Here is an 18,685-nt window from a genome sequence, read left to right as displayed (position 1 = left end):
AATGACGAAATTCGTTATACGCTTATAAAAAAATTCAAAAACATTTTTTTCGAGAAATAATTGCTCCAGTGTATTAGTCAGATAGTAGGGTTTCTACAGACAAAGTTTGAGGTAGGTCGATTTTTGGGCCATTTCTCACTTTGCTCGATCCTTACACGGACTCTTAAAGGTCGCTAAAGTAATTTTTTACGAAGTAGCCAATATTTTTATAGAGGGTTCCCGAATTTTCTTCATTTCTGTCACTAGAGTTTCTTTTATTTTCATTTATTCATGTTATAAAGATTAGGAAGATTCCAAGAGAAATTATTTGAAGATTTTCCTTTTTTCATCCAGTTTTTTAACTCGATCAAATCCGCCGGCTTGGGTTCCCTGAGTACGTATCAGAAGATAATATAGGTAAGTTGTAGTGCTTGGAATCCCAGCGAGGTCGGAAATTAATTTTTCCGAATTTAATTCCAAAGGCTTTCGCCCGGAATAACCTCGTTCCCAAGCACTACAACTTACCTATATTATCTTCTACTATTTCATTAGTGCCACGCGGTCCACATACTCTCATCTTTGAGTACGTATCACGTGACCATCCTCAAATATTTACCAAAATGATCCAAAGTTTACATTATTTCAAACAAAAGAGAAAAATGACCCTTTGTCTTAATTCGAATTTTTAATATCAGTTAAAACTTAGAAGTTTCTGACGAAAAATGCAAGAGTTTTATTATTTTTCTAGAAAAGACGATGATTTCGCGAAAATAGTCGGAAAGCATCGGATTGTGTTCGGAGAGCAGTCGTGTGTTCGATTTGGTTCCGAAATATTGGAGTTGAAAGCTGTGATAACACGACACGGGACAATAATTATAGTTACAAGGAAAACCGGCGCAAATTGAATTATTTTTTACGATTTCCTCCTAAAACCAAAACCAAGCCAGCATCCATGCCTGGTACTTCAAGCCATCTTATTCACAGCTAATTTAATGAAGGCAACGAGCAGATTGCATCAGTGAATTAATTTCAACAAGTAGTTTTACTGACTATATTGTGATCAAGATGTCGTATCACAAAAGTAAAACGAGTATACTTAGCTCACTAGACAAAGATTATATAGAAGAAGGACGCAAAGATATATACAAATGGGGTGAAACTAGAAGAACAAAGCGTAAAGGAATACGTGGTTGGGCTTATGCGTTCAAGAAAATGTTTATCAATAAAGGAGTAAGTTTTGACACCATTCTCTCTAAAACGTCATTTATCCTACTTTCTCCTTGTGTGGTTCCTGAATTATTTTATTCTAATTGGGAATTAAATCTTCCTTATTCAGATTCTGAAGAGTTTTGTTAACAATTTAACCGCTGTTTTGGCCCTACAACTTATTTTATCAGGTAAGATTTTGGAATTATATATTTCGAGTTTCTGATAGCGGGTTCTCGAACACTTGAGTTGATCGAGCTTGCTTTCCTCACAGTACGTTATTTCTTTATGATTATAAAATGGCCCCTGATCTGTCTTGTAATATTTGAAAGGATCTGATTATTCGTACAGTTAAGAAGCCAGACCTAAAATCGTGTCTAGGAGGCAAATGTTTTTTATACCCTCATTTATTGCAGACTAATTCTTGCTTTTCTACTCCAGATCTGATTATTTTTACCTCTCTTGTGAAAAACGTTTATTCTTTATTTTGCCTGTAATTGTCTATGTACTTTATTTCTACATACGAAAATCTGCCGGTGTTTGTTTTTTTTTTTTTTTGAAAATATTACGTAATAATATAAAATTGGACAGTTAACTTATATTTTAAAACCAATAAAAGTTAATGTAATATATAAATTTCGTACTAGTTTATTTTTTACATTATTCATATAAAAGTTTCAAGCATTCATGTGTTTTTAAATGTGTTAACTTTTTTTCCTCAATTTTTTTATATTGTTTGTTTTGCCATTATTATTAATTGCTATTGAAAAACGTGTAAATTAATTAGCATGATAATATCTGCAATGCTTGAAAGCACTTAGGAATTAATCGATATCTTCAAAAATAATGGTTAGTGCTAAAAATTATGTTGGAACGTACACTCACATTAAAGTACGAAAGAAATTAAGTGGTTAACACTATCGAGAACGTCTATTAATATATTGTTTAAAGAATAACATGTAACACAGCCAAAACTCTACATAGATATTTCTCTAAGCCTAGGGTTAACCTCACATATCAATAAAAAATCCCAACCTTATTTTGATATACATATAGAGAGAGAGAAAAGAGAGAGAGGGAGAGAGAGAGGGAGAGAGAGAGAGAGGTCAGGAATTCTGATCCTTTTGTACATATACAATGTCATTAACGTCAATGTCACGTTGTCCACCAAAAAAGACATTTACACGTTTACACATTTAGACATTTTGACTAAAAGAAATATCACGTGTTTCCTCGAAGGTTCTGGCATAAAACAAAAGCTGAAATACTATTCTCCATTTTAAATTCTCACTAAATGTTCAGGGCATTCTGCATTTTCACTTCACAAGTTGAATTTTACATTTAAAGTTCAGGCTGACGCACAAGAGGCAAAGAATACATAATGAAACATGTGATATATTTTTTAGTCTAAATGTGTAAATGTGTAAATGTGTAATGTGTAAATGTCTTTTAATGGTGGACAACATTAATGACATTGACTGTATACAAGTATATCAAAAGTATATCATAAATTATAGGATGTTATTGCTGATATATCTTTCGGGATGTCTATCACTAGGCACTGAAAGAGTTATCAGAGATGGTATCCCATAATTATTAAGGCTGGTTCTCTTGAGTTATAAACTTACTGGTCACATGTTAACAAGTTCTATACGGATGGCTGTTATTATAAAGTGCTAAATAATAAAGTATTTCTTATTGATTTTGCTTGAACTTCTTGCAGTACCATAATTACTTTTTTTGTCTTGTAGGATTGATAACATACACATGCCATACACTAGGTAAGATATATATATATATATATAACACTCAAATCAAATCAAATCAAATTTAAGAGAGGTTAACACCTGACAGTCACAACTGACAAACTTGTAGCACTCTTTTAATGTTTCTAATTGAGAAGGGAGTGCTATTTTACATGGTCATCTGAGCCATCTGCATCAGGAAACCAGGTCTAGACCCTGAGTGTTTGTTTATTTGAGACTTAATTGAACAATAGCCTACCCTGCGAGCAGACTCTCCTTTTATCTCCTCTACGGGCGAGAGAAGGAAACCATTTATAAAACGAGTGAGCTTGGGAATGAGTTAGTTTCTTAGCAACCGCTGCGCATGCTCAAATAACATTCTACACGATTTCTGCAGAGTCTCCTTTCCTTCTCTCGCCCATAGAGGAGATTAAAGGAGACTCTGCTCGCAGGGCAACAATAGCCTAGTGCCTAATATAACCAACTAAGCCAACCATGTGGTGATTCAACTTTTGAGGTTAAATTTTTTTTTTAAATTATTAATCTTTATCAGACCTAGCATATAGTTATCCTATAATATATAGAGGATATTACTCATGGGCATGAAGATATGAAGTTTATCTTTGAGTGGTGAAAATATTTGATGAGTGAGCATAGTGAACAAGTGAAATATTTATTCAATGACATGAGAAAATAAACTTTATATCTTCAAGCCAAGTAATTTTCTTTCTTTCTATCATAAAAAACTCAACTTTGCAAGCTGATAAAAATCAAAAGAAACTGGAAACTTTATTTTGTTTTAGTGACAAATAGCTTAAAATGATATATGATTTAATTAAGATGATAAAATTATAAGCATTATAGCTGGCACTTTAAAGGGCCACTTGGACAAAAATCGCTCCAAAATTAAAACTCTTTCATTCGAGCTGGAACTTTGCTGAAATAATCTTGAATTCATTAAGAACCACCCACTGGAATATCTTCCTGATATTCGAAAGGAAAGGGCCAAAATTTTACGATTTATTTTCGTCCGCCATTAATTTCTTTGACTCACAGAATTCGACTCAAGAAGACTGGCACGAATACTTATGATGTCATTTACTCAATCCAAACCAAAACATTGGTGGCTAATGTATGTGCCATGTTCGTAAAACTCGGTTTATTTGGTTTATTCAGAAAATATATAATGTTTCATTCGGTTTCCTAACTACTATATGACCAAACAATGTCTAGGCGCTGAAACTTTTCAGTTTCAATAATACTGACGATCATAATTCAAACATTTCAATACATCTCGGCACGAAATGAGTTGTGTTTGCAAAAGAAAACTGAACATCGTTCTGCTACTTTGATGATTATTGATTTGCTAGTGTGAGTGCACGTGGATAAGACTAACTTTCTCATTTTTAATAATCTATTTTTTTTTCAGATCTTTATCTTGATGTTAATATTGCATTATTTGTTTCTCCAATTATATTCCCTTTGGCTTTTTCTATAAATGGTAAGCTAAAACTCATTGTCTAGATAAGTTTGGGGTTAGGTACCAAGGTGCGAGCTGTGCGCATCAATCAGACTACACCCTACCACGAAGGTAACCATGGCGACAGAGGGCCACAGCTCACCACCTGGTACCTGTCACACTGACCACTCAGTGGAATGATACTCACCTGGCTCCCACCAATTGAGGAGTGGGTGGGTGGGATAAAAAGTTTTTTGCTGCAAGACTGCTGGCAAAGCTGCCACTAGTCCTTAGCAAAAACGCGCCCCCTCCCCCACCCCCACCACATATTATTGGGGTGGGTAGCCGCTGGCCACTACGACTCGGTTTCAACTTACCTGAATTTCATTCATGCTCATTTAATATTGTTAACAGTAAGTTGACAAGGGTGAGTTGAATACAACTATTCCAAGAGAAGTAGAAGGGGCAACTGGCGGTCGGTAATTGGCGAAACATGACCGAAAGGAACTGTTGCGTAATACGAATTTCTTTGTAATCATTTCTTAAGCACCTTAGAAAAATGAGCATTTGCACATTCAGTGAAGGCATTTGATGGTGAGTTGGCACAGTTAATATTCAATTCATTTTTCCGTGTTATTGTGTCCATAGTTCCCTTTCGATCGTGCAATCTCCAATCAATGATCGCCAGTTGCCAATGAGGCTATCACTTAGTAAATGTGTCTGTCTGCAATCAAGGAACACAGTCGTGCTGTTTGAATTCAGAGATATTTAAAAAATTATGATGTACTGCATGGATACATACAACATATGATTAATTCAAAAAACATTCAACACAATCAACACCATGTGACTGAATGGAAAGGAACTCTGAGTAGAAATCACTAAAGCAGTTGACTACAGTACATTATTACTTTACTTGATTTAGTAATGCCTCAGGTTTACAGAATGGTCCACAGGCAGCCCAAACAAGGTTCCTGTGTATGGTTTATAAGGGAGAGAAGAGCAGATTTTGAAAAAACCCACTAAACGGCCTCAAATTGCGCTAAAACTTCGCCAAAAGACTGAACAAAGTAAAAGCAACAACTGCAGCAAGTTTTGAGGCAAATTGTTGAGTGAAACATTTTATTTTCGTAACTTTATCATAACTCCCATACATTCCCTTATAAACCATACACAGGAACCTTGTTTGGGCCACCTGTGAATGGTCCTTTTGGTATAGCAGACGTTTTTTTAATGCCTTAATATTAATTAATGGGACTTTGCAGCGATTTCTACCCATATTCCCTTTAGTTCAAGTCCGGTAGCTTGAGCCAGTCAACGACAATGTTTTTGAGTTGACTACAGTGTATATACGAATCTGTAAAACGTTTCTCTTTACAGCTGATTTCCAGAGGCGAGAGCGTGTGTTAGAAGATTTAGCATTATTAAAAGGTGGTTTGATCATCTTATTTTTCTGCCATAGAGATTGGCGTGTAAATGCAGGCAAGTAAAATCATATTTGTTAGTTAAACTAGTTTGATCCTCAGTGACCTCTCATACTTGTTTTAAGGAGCAAGCGTGGCTTGGGTGGTTAGTGTGCTGCCTGCTAAGCAAGAGGTCCATAGTTTGGTCCTCAGTGACCTCACACATTTATTTTAAGGAGCAAGTGTGGCTTGGTTGGTTAGTGTGCTGCCTGCTGAACAAGAGGTCCATAGTTTGATCCTTAGTGACCTCACACACTTGTTTTAAGGAGCAAGTGTGGCTTTGTTGGTTAGTGTGCTGCCTGCTAAGCAAGAAGTTCATAGTTTGATCCTCAGTGACTTCACACACTTGTTTTAAGGAGCAAGTGTGCCTTGGTTGGTTAGGCTGCTGCCTGCTAAGCAAGAGGTCCATAGTTTGATCCTCAGTGACCTCACACACTTGTTTTAAGGAGCAAGTGTGGCTTGGTTGGTTAGTGTGCTGCCTGCTGAACAAGAGGTCCATAGTTTGATCCTTAGTGACCTCACACACTTGTTTTAAGGAGCAAGTGTGGCTTTGTTGGTTAGTGTGCTGCCTGCTAAGCAAGAAGTTCATAGTTTGATCCTCAGTGACTTCACACACTTGTTTTAAGGAGCAAGTGTGGCTTGGTTGGTTAGGGTGCTATTGCTAATGCAATACCTTCAACACAGTCTTTCCACAGAGTTTCATAAAGGTTGATTTTTTTTGTTTGTTTGTATTTCAGGCTTTCCTTCAGAATTTTTGAAAGCAGTTAACAATAAACTCAAAGGATTAATATTAAATATAAAAGAATACTTATTAACAGAGAAATTAAGGAAAAGAAATTTTATTTTACAGGTGGGTTGTGATGAATTTCTAAGTGAATCCAACTTTACACTGAATCTGACTGAACCGACAGACCGACCGACCGACCGACCGACCGACTGACTGACTGATTGACCAACAGACAGATCGACCGACCAACCAACCGACCGACTGACTGGCTGACTGACTGACTGATTGACCAACAGACAGATCGACCGACCGACTGACTGACCGACCGACTGACTGGCTGACTGACTGACTGATTGACCAACAGACAGATCGACCGACCAACCGACCGACCGACTGACTGGCTGACTGACTGACTGATTGACCAACAGACAGATCGACCGACCAACCGACCGACCGACTGACTGGCTGACTGACTGACTGATTGACCAACAGACAGATCGACCGACCGACCGACCGACCGACCGACCGACCGACCGACTGGCTGACTGACTGACTGATTGACCAACAGACAGACCGACCGACCGACCGACTGACTGGCTGACTGACTGATTGACCAACAGACAGATCGACCGACCAACCGACCGACCGACTGACTGGCTGACTGACTGACTGATTGACCAACAGACAGATCGACCGACCAACCGACCGACCGACTGACTGGCTGACTGACTGACTGATTGACCAACAGACAGATCGACCGACCGACCGACCGACCGACCGACCGACCGACCGACTGGCTGACTGACTGACTGATTGACCAACAGACAGATCGACCGACCGACCGACTGACTGGCTGACTGACTGATTGACCAACAGACAGATCGACCGACCAACCGACCGACCGACTGACTGGCTGACTGACTGCCCGAATGAATGGCTGACTGACGGACTGACTGACTGACTGAATGAATGACTGACTGGCTGACTGACTCCCCGAATGAATGGCTGACTGACTGACTGACTGATTGACCAACCGACCAATCGACCGACCAACTAACTGGCTGACTGACTGCACGAATGAATGGCTGACTGACTGACGGACTGACTGATTGACCGACCGACCGACCAATCGACCGACCAACTAACTGGCTGACTGACTACACGAATGAATGGCTGACTGACTGACTGACTGACCGACTGACCGACTGACCGACTGACTGGCTGAATGGCTGGCTGACTGACTGACTCACTGACGGACGGAAGTCCTGACTGACTGACTGACTGACGGACTGACTGACTGACTGACTGACTGACAATTGGCTGACTGACTTATTGACTTTCTTGTATTCAACAGGTTATTTATGAAGATTTTAGTGATATAAGTCAGATGAATGAAAAACTACGAATGGGATTGGAAGGGGGCAATTCCTTGATACAGCGAGTCATTCATTGCCATAAGTAAGTCATTATTTTAAGTTTGGTATATGAAACTGGTGGATTATTACAAATCATGCTTATTGATTGGCTATGCAACTATAGGTCTACCCTGATTTAGCAATAAATGCTTTGAATTAAAGTTAAATTGAATGTTTTGGTTTTCAAAGCTGGCATTCTTCGCTACTAGTATAGAATATTACTTATGGCCTACTACTAGCTCATCCAATCAGAACGCAGCATTGATGATAGACCACTAGTTGGATTTGACTAAAGGTCTTTAGTGATGGGCCTCTAGGACTAGAAAGCTGATGGAGTTCCTGTGGTTTGGCGGGAAATTTGGCGCCAAAACATATGCGCGCGCGGTATATGATTCTGATTCTTGACGTTTAATTTTTTTTTAAATCTTTATATTTCAGTTTAATGTTTTGGGCATTCGAGAGACTACGAGTTGTCCGAGAGTACCGGTCCCCACGGGGGATTCGTTCTTTCACCAAGGTTTTCATCTTCGTCATGCCTCTAGTTTTATCTCCATATTACGTGTTCGTAGGCAAGTCGTCCTCGAATGAATGGGGCCCATACTACATATCTTTGGTCTCCACATTTGTTTTCGGCACATTACAAGGAGTACAAGACATTTTGGACGATCCATTTGATGGAATCAGTGAAGATGATATCAATCTAGGAAGTGTGAGTAGTAATTCAAAAACCAACCTCGCCCTATTTCTATTGTTTGATGTCGGGTTTGAATTTCGATGGAAAAAGTGTCCCGGGTTTTGAATTGAGCCCCGGCTATCCCCTGTTAATATCAATGCTGAAATTCAAACCCTACATCAAAAACAAAAACAAAAAAAATCAAAAAAAATTTTTAAAAAATCAAAAAAAATCAAAAAAAAAAATCAAAAAAAAAAGGCGTGCTTGATTTTTAAAACAGTTAAAACGCACGTGATCGCCCTAGCATTTTAACTTTTATTTCAGACCTGTTCCTGTCCCCCCCCCCCCCCCCCCATTTATCTGCGACAAACGACTCTAGATACACCTAAATTGCGCGCTTCGAGTCGAGATCACCTGGTTACATTTATCTGCGACAAACGACTCTAGATACACTTATTTCAATAAAATTAGTCACCTGAAAAGCTACAAAGCTGAGACCGACAAGGATTATGGGTAGATACATTTTACATGTTTCAAGCGCTTGATAACTGTTGATGGACTTGAGATCTTCTACCAGTTACAAGTTCACCTCCTCTGAGCATCCTCAACTACTGTAACTACAGTTTGTGTCGAAACCTTTACTTGTTGAATATGAAATATTTCCCATGATTCTCAGCGATCACGGCTTTCTAGATTTTTGTTGACCAACTTTATTGAAATAAGTGTATCTCCCGTCAATAGAATTTACAACGGGCCGAGTGCATTCCGATCGCGAGCAATAGATATCCCCACGACTTGAGTTAGTGAGACCTTGGAGTTTCCAAAGCATTCCGCTCCATTAACTATGAACCAACTGAGCTGCGCCTGCTCCTATGCCTGAAACTGGATGTAATCTCAGTACTAACTATACATTTATATTTCCTTGCAGCTGGAAGACTGGACAGCGCATTCGTTACTCACCAATCGGACATACACGGTCGGTCGTTTTACCGTCACTACGGCTCCCCACAAGGACAAAGATGAAAAAGAACCTGCTGAAACGTACGAAGCGCGCGAAATTGTGTCTAGAAACTCTTCGTTCAACAAGAAAAACCTCCCTGTTAAATCCATACTACGAAGATCGTCAAATCGACCTGATGTCGAGAAACCTGACACAACATGCCAAGTATCTGAGGAAAACGTTGGTGTTTTGTACCCGGAAATGGCTTTAAGATTAAACATCATTAATGCGAAAGATATGACTGGTAGTACGACTATTTTACCAGGATTACAAGTCAAGGCTAGACCCCCAAGTTTGGATTTAGTTGATAATGAGAAGATTAATGGATCGATTCCGGTGTTGCTTGGCCAAAGTCCCTTGGATGTTTCTGAAACGATCGCTCGGCGTCGGGCCTTCAAAAAGAATGTTTCATTTTCAAAGGATGTGAATGACGAAGTCATGGATACAGTATCCGAAAGAGTGTCCGATGATTCGAATGATGATGCGCCGTTGATTCGGCAGTCGGCAAGACATAACATGGGGTTCGGACACTCAGATCCCGATCCCGATAAAATTCCGGAACATTTACGAGCTGCTTTCAGCCAACTGCAAAACAGCTCGAGCACAAACCGAGTAGAGAAACCGAGAGAGCCAACAACGAGGAGTAAAACTCCAAGCTCTTTGTCAAATCTCTTTGACCCCCCAGATAAGGGATCCCAAAGCGACAGACCACAGCAATCCCCTGCCCAACCCTCTTCGTATTCATCGACAACTTTTGAACCAATGAGTGAAGAGAATACAAACAGTAACGACCAAAGGCAACCGCCATTGATAGAAGTGCCGAATGTAAATATACAACCTCGTTCAAGATTTTCTGTATCGAATCTCAAAAATACCAATTCTCCTCAAACGTCTTCTCCTTCGGAGGTTACAACGAATGCAGAAAAAGAATCAAATGATTCATCAACAACGTCACTTCCTGTGGGAAATCCAAATAAGGATGTTGAGCCCAAAGTATCAAGGTTTGCGGTTACACCTGGTGCCCAGTCCACTGCGTCTAACGTGTCGAGTCCTGCTGGTAGTGTGAATGAAGAACTGCAAGGGTCAGCAAGATTTCAAGTGGAGGTATAAGATACATTTTATAATGATAGTAGATGCCATTTCTTTGTACTACGGGTGGGGTGAGGGGGGAGGGGATGATATAGACGTCTTAAACTTAGGCGTAATTTTTGCAATTTCAGACCACGTGTCATTCTCTTGAGAATAAGATTCTTTGTATGAGTTGTATCCATATTCATGTGCCTTCTCATGCCTAGCCGTTAAACAAAGAAATGATACTCTAGGGAAAGACACGTGGTCTGAAATTGAAAAGCGACATTTGGACAAGACGTGCTATCATCATTATCCTCTATTCATACCTGTGTGGCGCAACATTGCAAGCAACAAATTTGAATCGGGGTGACACACATTGCAGCAAAAGTCACGCAACATCGCTTGTGTCAGCCTGCTATGCTAAGATATTTGGTCAGCAGTTATAAATTTGGTGCAGGCTTATTGGCTGGAAATTTCAAAATGTTGCACGCAATGTTGCAGCCATGTTTACATGATGAAATTTGTTGCGCACAATGTTGCAAGAGTAGAGCGCGATTCAACTTCAGATTTGTTGCATGCAGTGCTGCCCGCAACAAGTTTTAGGGGTAGACACGCTGCAACAATCCTATTGCGTGCAATGTTGCGTGCAATGTTGCACCGTGTGTACGTACCTTAAGGACAAGTCAGGGCACGGTTAAATCTCACATTGAAATAGAATTTAGCGTGTTGGTTTTTGCGGAGGGAGAAAACCCGTAGAACCTCGAGAAAATCCATAATCAAGAGAGACTTCCAATGAGGATGGTGAATTCAGAAATGGAAACTGAGACCCTAAAGAGACTGAGACCCTAGACGAAAGAGGCGAGTGCAATATCGTTACACTGTCCTTTATTTTCCAAGGTTTTCAATGAATTTTGTCTATTTGCTTCACTCGTGAATATTTCTTTGTTGTTACTCAGAAAACACCGCCAAAACAGGAAAGTGATGAAGACAAACAAGCCCATATAAACCAGGCCATGTCAAGCCCCTCTTCACCATCAATCGAAGATACAGCATCATCTTACGAAAACCCAAAAACATCACGATTTGGGGTCTCTAAACCACCAGACGTTCCCACGATAGCGTTGCCGGACCCACCCAGGAAAATAAGTGGCAAAGGTTTCTGGAATTTTAGTGCTGAGTCGATAGATAACTTGGATTCGGATGAAGGTGCTGGAGACGAAGTCGATGGCAAAGGAAAAAATAGCCAAGAATCAAAGAAATTGAGAAAAAGATCTAGTATTGAAGATGTACTGGACTTAAGTGGTAACCGTAAGGACGAAGTTTATATTTAAGATATAACGACACTATAGAGAAAAACGTTTGCGCGTGCGTGCATTTCAGCACGTTCTCTAAGAATTTTGAAGAGTTTGAGTGAAAAAATAAATGTTTGTTTTCTCCAAGTATATAATACGATAAAAATCGAAATTACTTTTGTCAGACCAAGATACTGTATTAACAAACACAATATAGAAGAATTAGCCTTAAGTTTCAAGCATAGACACTAAGTTTTGGCATTTTGTGAAGTCTAATATCTCAGGCATGTTTGAAAGTTAAATTTACATATCTTTTGATTAATTTGCATACGGGTTCAGAGCATGCGCAGACGTTTTTCACTCGCGTCAGAAATACCCATTTCAATAAAGTCATCTGAGAAGCTACGAAGCTGTGACCGCCAAGGATTAAGGGTAGATAAATTTTACATGTGAAAACGCTTTTATGTTTCCACATGAACCCGAGGCTAGTCTGTCGCTAGTTGGTGCAGAACAACAGTTATTCAAATTGGTCGCCATTTTTCGATTAGATTTTACCAGTTTCACCTGTGAGCTTCCTCAAGACAAGTGGAAATTTGTATCAAAGCTTTACTTGTTGGTTTTGAAACGTTTCACATGACACTCGGCAATTTCAGCTTTGTAGGTTTTTGGTCACTAACCTTACTGAAATGAGTATATGGTTTGGGAAGCACAAGCGGCGTAGCCATGAAATCGCTCGTCTCTCGCCAATGCGATCCGAAATAGACCCTTTTCGAGTTCCAAATTACCGCTGTGTTCCTTGATTACAGACTCATTTACTCAGGCTTAGCCTCGATTTTGTGTAGAATATTCACGTGTTCCAGTCAAGGTCCGTCAAGTTTCAAAGTGCTTGTATTGTTGAACTTGTGCATTCTTTACTTTACCTTTGGTATTTGTGAATATTTAGACACTGATTCGAGGCTTAGCCTGAGTAAATGAGTCTGTAATCAAGAAACACAGCGGTAATTTGGAACTCGAAAAGGGTCTATTGATTTGGTGTTGTAGTAGAGTAGTAGTAGTTGTTTCTCGCTTGTGGTTCGAGGGTTTCTCTGGGTCTTTCTCTCTCACTTGGGTACAATCATCGTTTGTTTATCATGCCTTATATGATTGTACCCAAGCTAGACCAAAATTCTATTTTACTATCTCAGTAAAAGCAAAACAAAGTGCATTTTGGTCTTACTTGGGTACAAACTGCACCATATAAGGCATAATGAACAAAAGATGTTTGTTTACCCAAGCTAGACCAGAATGCCACTTGTTTGGCTTTTACTCATAGCAATGAATTATGGTCTAGCTGGGAACAACATCTCTTGTTCGTCAAGCCTTATATGGTAATGATTTCACCAAAGCTAGACCACAATGCACCTTGTTATCAAACTCGGAAAATGTATGAAGTTAGCTTGACGCTTGTTCCAGATGCAAATCTTATTTTCTTTTCACGGCAAACAAAAAAAACAAAAGCGTTAGTACCAGTAGTATGGTGAAAATTTGATCCAGTTTGAGTTCTCTGTTGCTTATATTTAGCCTCGATTTTCCGTAGAATCTTAAAGAGTTTGTATATTGTTGAAGTTGTGAATTCTTTACTTTATCGTTTGTATTTGTAAATATTATGACGCCGATACGAGGCTAACCCTGAAAAATGAGTCTGCGATCAAGGAACACAGCGGTATTGTACGAATTCGAAAATAGTTTCGAATTCGATGCATACCGCTGTTTTTTAAGACTGCAGACTCATATGCACAAGTTTTGCCTCGTTTTTAAGTCAGCCATTTGACCAATAGTATGTCGAAATCCAGGGAGTGAGAGAAAAATACTGACATTTTAAAACGGTGGAGTGGAGTAAGTAGAGTAAGTGTTGCGTGACAAACTAATAGCGGCTGCGTAGGAGACTAGAGTGGAGGGAACAGTATATGTATATTAATTAAATCAGATATAAGTCCGCCAAAAAAAACTTGTCATCGCTTATCACCACCGCAAGTACAGCAGTGGCGCAGCTCAACGGGGTCGAACTGTAAGCATGTGAAGGCGCCTCTGGCAGCCGCTATACAGTCCATGTATGACCCCGGAGCACAGCTCTAACCAGTTTGAATTAGTCAAGACGATAGATATATTGTAATGAATTTCTTTACCGGTGGTATACCTGTGTGCATGACGTTTTTCTATCAAATTTTATAATTTAAAATTTTCAACTAAAAAACTGAATTTCAAAAACTAAAAAGATTTCAAATGAATTCCGCATGACCTTATTTTGTAAAAGAATCGATGAAGGAAGCTATAATTGGTTTGCATTTCATAAAGAATATATATTAAAGTTTTTTTAATGAAAATGTTGTTGATTATTATTAGTATTTTTAATTATTATCAATATTATTGTTGTTGATAATTGTTATCATTATATTATTATTGTTGTTGTTGATAATTATTATTATTATCATTATTGTTATCATTATTATTATCATTATTATTATTATTATCATTATTATTATTATTATCATTATCATTATTGTTATCATTATTATTATTATTATTATCATTATTATTATTATTATTATTATTATTATCATTATCATCATCATTATTATCATTACCATTATCATTATTATTATCATTACCATCATCATCATTATTATCATTATCATTATTATCATTATTATTATTATTATTATTATCATTATCATCATCATCATTATTATCATTATCATTACCATTATTATTATTATTATCATTATTATTATCATTATTATTATCATTACCATTATCATTATTATTATTATCATTATCATTATCATTATCATTACCATTATTATTATCATTATCATTATTATTATTATCATTACCATTATCATTATCATTATTATCATTATTATTATTATTATCATTATCATCATCATCATTATTATCATATCATTATCATTACCATTATTATTATTATTATCATTATCATTATTATTATCATTATTATTATTATTATCATTATCATCATCATCATTATTATCATTATCATTATTATTATTATTATTATTATCATTATCATCATCATCATTATTATCATTATCATTACCATTATCATTACCATTATTATTATTATTATCATTATCATTATTATTATCATTATCATTATTATCATTATTATTATTATTATCATTATCATCATCATCATTATTATCATTATCATTACCATTATTATTATTATTATCATTATCATTATTATTATCATTATCATTATTATCATTATTATTATTATTATCATTATCATCATCATCATTATTATCATTATCATTATTATTATTATTATTATCATTATCATCATCATTATTATCATTATCATTACCATTATCATTATTATTATTATCATTACCATTATCATTATTATTATTATTATTATTATTATTATTATCATTATTATTTGTAATACTTGAAACAGCGTTTTATTCCCAAATGAATTGAATGATACAAAATACATGACGCAAAGGAGTTCATTCCCACCGAAATGATTTTGAAATGGGACATGGATCGAGAATATACAACAATATGGAAATACTTGAAAGAAAGGAATTTATTCCCTAATGATTTTGAAATGGGACAACATCGAGAATATACATTAATATGGGAATACTTGAAAGAAAAGAATTTATTTCCTTATGATTTGAAATGGGACCTTATCGAGAAGATAAATAAATGTGAAGTGAGATAAGATACATTAAATTAGAACACAAAGGAGTTCCAGGAGGCAGGAAAAAGCGGAGACATTTCATTCCACTTTTTAAATCTTTTCCCCAATTTCTTTGTCGACTGTTTCTCGTCTTATCATTGTTTTCTACTCCTCTGAGACATCCGTTTAATTCTTCTCGGAATTATCAGGTACTCTAGATCTCCCTGACCGGTTTTACTTTACCCAGAGCAGCTGACTACTGCAATTTACTGATCAGTTCTCAGGCACATTAAATAGGATACACCAGAAGAAAAAATAGGCCTGCTCTGTGTCCTTACACCACCGCGGGGAACATAATGGCGATATAAGGCAAGCATTGGCGAACTAAGGAATTTTCCAAAACATTTAACATTGATTTTTCATAACTTGCTAAGCTTACTAGTTTTGCCTCACGAAACTACTACGAAAAAAATTTCCAAGAACTTAATATCTTCAAACAGGACTGTTACCTTAACTCATTTCCACCTAGATCTATCAAAGTATGGAACTCGTTACCAATGCACTGTAAAATGAGTGATGTAAGTAAGCCTTTTCAAATTTAAGGAACTTGTGACCACCCATTTCCAAAATGGAACATTGTATATGAAGAGGGAATATCAATTGGGACGATATTTCACTTTATTTTAGCGGTTTTTGTGAGCAATTGTACCCGGAAATGCGTAAATACCTAAAGCTCTATTGCATCTAAACCTTCCTTCGACAAGTCGCTCACTTTTATTTTATTTTCTATTGATGATAATTTTTTTAATTTTAAGCCTTTTTTTTAAGCTCTTAATATAAAGTACTCAATAAATATATTTTTATTCAATAGCACTTCTCCTTCGCTTATAGTAGAATAGCCATAATCAAAGATAAAAAAGCTCGTCCAAGGCGTCATTTTAAGGTTCAATCAATTGCCCCGAGAAAGACGTCCTCCTATTGCGGTTTTATATACTTATTTAAAGAGATAACAATATCTAAAAAGTTGACATTGTCCTGAGAATTAATTTTTAGGTTGTTTGACTTCAATTTGGCTTACTTCATTTACCTTTATTGGCTGTTATTTTTTTAACCTGAAAATGCAAATGTCGTTTTCTCATGGGACAATAAATATTATTTCCTTGGTGAATACGTAGTGCAAAAAGGTTAAAAACAGGAAGGAAAACGCTCGATTGATAAGTGGATAAGATGGGATGGGATCAATTGATAAATCGGAGGAAGTGGAATAGGATGGGAGGATGAATGGATGGGAAGGGATTGCAGGTGAAAGGAAGGATGGCTTTCCTGATGCGGTCCTAGCATACGTACGCATAAAAAACCGTAATAGCTTGGGTTTTGAAAAGAGTTTTCTCGCGAATAGGAAAGAAAACCCGAAAGAAACCAGTAAAAAACGCTCGAATCAAGTGTTAAACCTAACACATTCTACTCACATGTGATGCTGAGTGCAAGAATAGAACACGAGACCCCAGAGGTGAGAGTCGAGTAGACTACTGCCAAGCCACCCTTGATTCACACTTGGTCTCCCCCATTAGCAAGGCACGTGTGCCAAGCTAGAAGCTTTGAGACTGTAATAAAGTTTATTATTTATTATTATTATTGATATTATTATTATCATTATCATCATCATCATTATCACTGTCACTGTCACTGTCACTGTCACTGTCACTGTCACTGTCATTATCATGATCATGATCATCATTATCACTATCACTATCACTATTATCATCATCATTCGTCATCATCATCATCATCACCATTATTACTATTATATTATTATTATTATTATTATCATTATTATTATCAACAGGTTTAAAATAACATCATATTTATTTTTTGATATTGAAATATTAGTTTCAGCGTTCCCTGTCACAAAGCGGCGAGTGGTCCAAGTGATTGAGTTGTGTTTTTGAATCAAAGTAACGATTATGGCTTCAAACCAAACTAACCTTACAGGCTGTAGCGTTGAGGTTGGGATTTCTCTGCAGCGCACCGTCCATTCCTCTTATCCAGAAGCTGGGTAGGCCCTTGTCCAGTTTAGTCCACGTTTAGCAGCATTTCTACTGACGATCAATATTGTAATGACAATCTTCACAGTCCTCGGAAATCTTACTGTTATTTCGACAGTCATCTTTTACAGGCAGCTCCGAGTTCCTGCCAATCTACTGATCGCAAGTCTTGCCGTCGCAGACCTATTGGTAGGACTTGTCTTACAACCAACTTATGTTAGTTCGATGCGCTTAACAACAACCCTAGCTCTTGCAATTTGGGTTACGCTATAGTAGTTGAGGTAACTGGGTTCGTTACACTAACCGCAAGCCTCACAAACCTTTCCCTGATCACATTGGATAAATACATCGCGATAACGCGACCGCTTAGATACGTCACGATTGTCACAGAGTTGCGAGTCAAATCAGCAATTTTCTAAGGCTGGTCGTGTAGTTTATTCTTTGGCATCGGAATGTCTTTGTCATCTCTCGTGTTGGGAGAAATGACTCGCGTACTGTGGTACGCGTACGCGCTCTTAACATGCATGTTTATGATCTCTCTCTATATAAAACTGTACGGCATTTCAAAAAGCCATGTTTCAAAAATACGAGCAGAGGCAAGGTCTCTTAACGCTAAAATGGAAACAAGAACTGAAAGACAGGGAATGAAGACTGTTGCCATGGTGACAATAACCTTAATTTTTTGCTTCGTTCCTCACATAATTATTAAGATAATAATGCGCATGCGTGGTGTTTCTAGCTTGGATCGAAACGAGATTCTAATTGTTATCGCAAGTCTTTTTTCCTTTACTTTCATTCTTTTAAATTCGTCCGCCAACCCTTTCATTTATTTTTTCCGCAGCCAAAAATTAAGGTTTTATTGTTGGAAGATGGTGAAAACCCTGTATAATAGGTCAGTGCGCAGTTCCTGAAAATAGCTTCA

The 18,685-nt window shown here is 37.4% G+C and overlaps 1 protein-coding gene across 2 annotated transcripts; it reads left to right on the top strand.

The window, feature by feature from the left end:
• The first annotated feature begins 677 nt into the window (after nt 1–677).
• On the top strand, nt 678–17,827 carry LOC116286958 (uncharacterized). Of its 2 annotated transcripts, none has more exons than XM_031693554.2 (10): nt 678–1,209; nt 1,316–1,376; nt 2,937–2,966; nt 4,360–4,431; nt 5,770–5,871; nt 6,590–6,702; nt 7,934–8,037; nt 8,433–8,703; nt 9,596–10,771; nt 17,609–17,827. In XM_031693554.2, the coding sequence occupies exons 1-10, from the start codon at nt 1,045–1,047 to the stop codon at nt 17,648–17,650; spliced, it is 2,136 nt and encodes a 711-aa protein (XP_031549414.2). In that variant the 5' UTR covers nt 678–1,044; the 3' UTR covers nt 17,651–17,827. The 2 variants fall into 2 exon arrangements, with proteins under 2 accessions (XP_031549414.2, XP_031549413.2); XM_031693553.2 differs by lacking the exon at nt 17,609–17,827 and adding an exon at nt 11,695–14,393 and having other exon boundaries at nt 690–1,209.
• The last annotated feature ends 858 nt before the right edge of the window (nt 17,828–18,685 follow it).

The sequence above is a fragment of the Actinia tenebrosa genome, unplaced genomic scaffold, assembly GCF_029948245.1.
Source record: "Actinia tenebrosa isolate PJP-AT-01 unplaced genomic scaffold, QUT_ActTen_1.0 PGA_scaffold5__44_contigs__length_20552954, whole genome shotgun sequence".
Taxonomy (NCBI): Eukaryota; Metazoa; Cnidaria; class Anthozoa; order Actiniaria; family Actiniidae; genus Actinia; species Actinia tenebrosa.
Note: the sequence above shows the minus strand (reverse complement) of the source record. Positions and strands in the feature narration are given on the sequence as shown.

Bases quoted from the DNA above. Each gene is read 5' to 3' on its own strand.
- LOC116286958 (XM_031693553.2), top strand. From the start codon at position 1,045: ATGTCGTATCACAAAAGTAAAACGAGTATACTTAGCTCACTAGACAAA. The intron at 4,432-5,769 runs GTAAGCTAAAAC...TTCTCTTTACAG, and splicing joins TTTGGCTTTTTCTATAAATG to CTGATTTCCAGAGGCGAGAG. The intron at 8,038-8,432 runs GTAAGTCATTAT...TTTATATTTCAG, and splicing joins CGAGTCATTCATTGCCATAA to TTTAATGTTTTGGGCATTCG.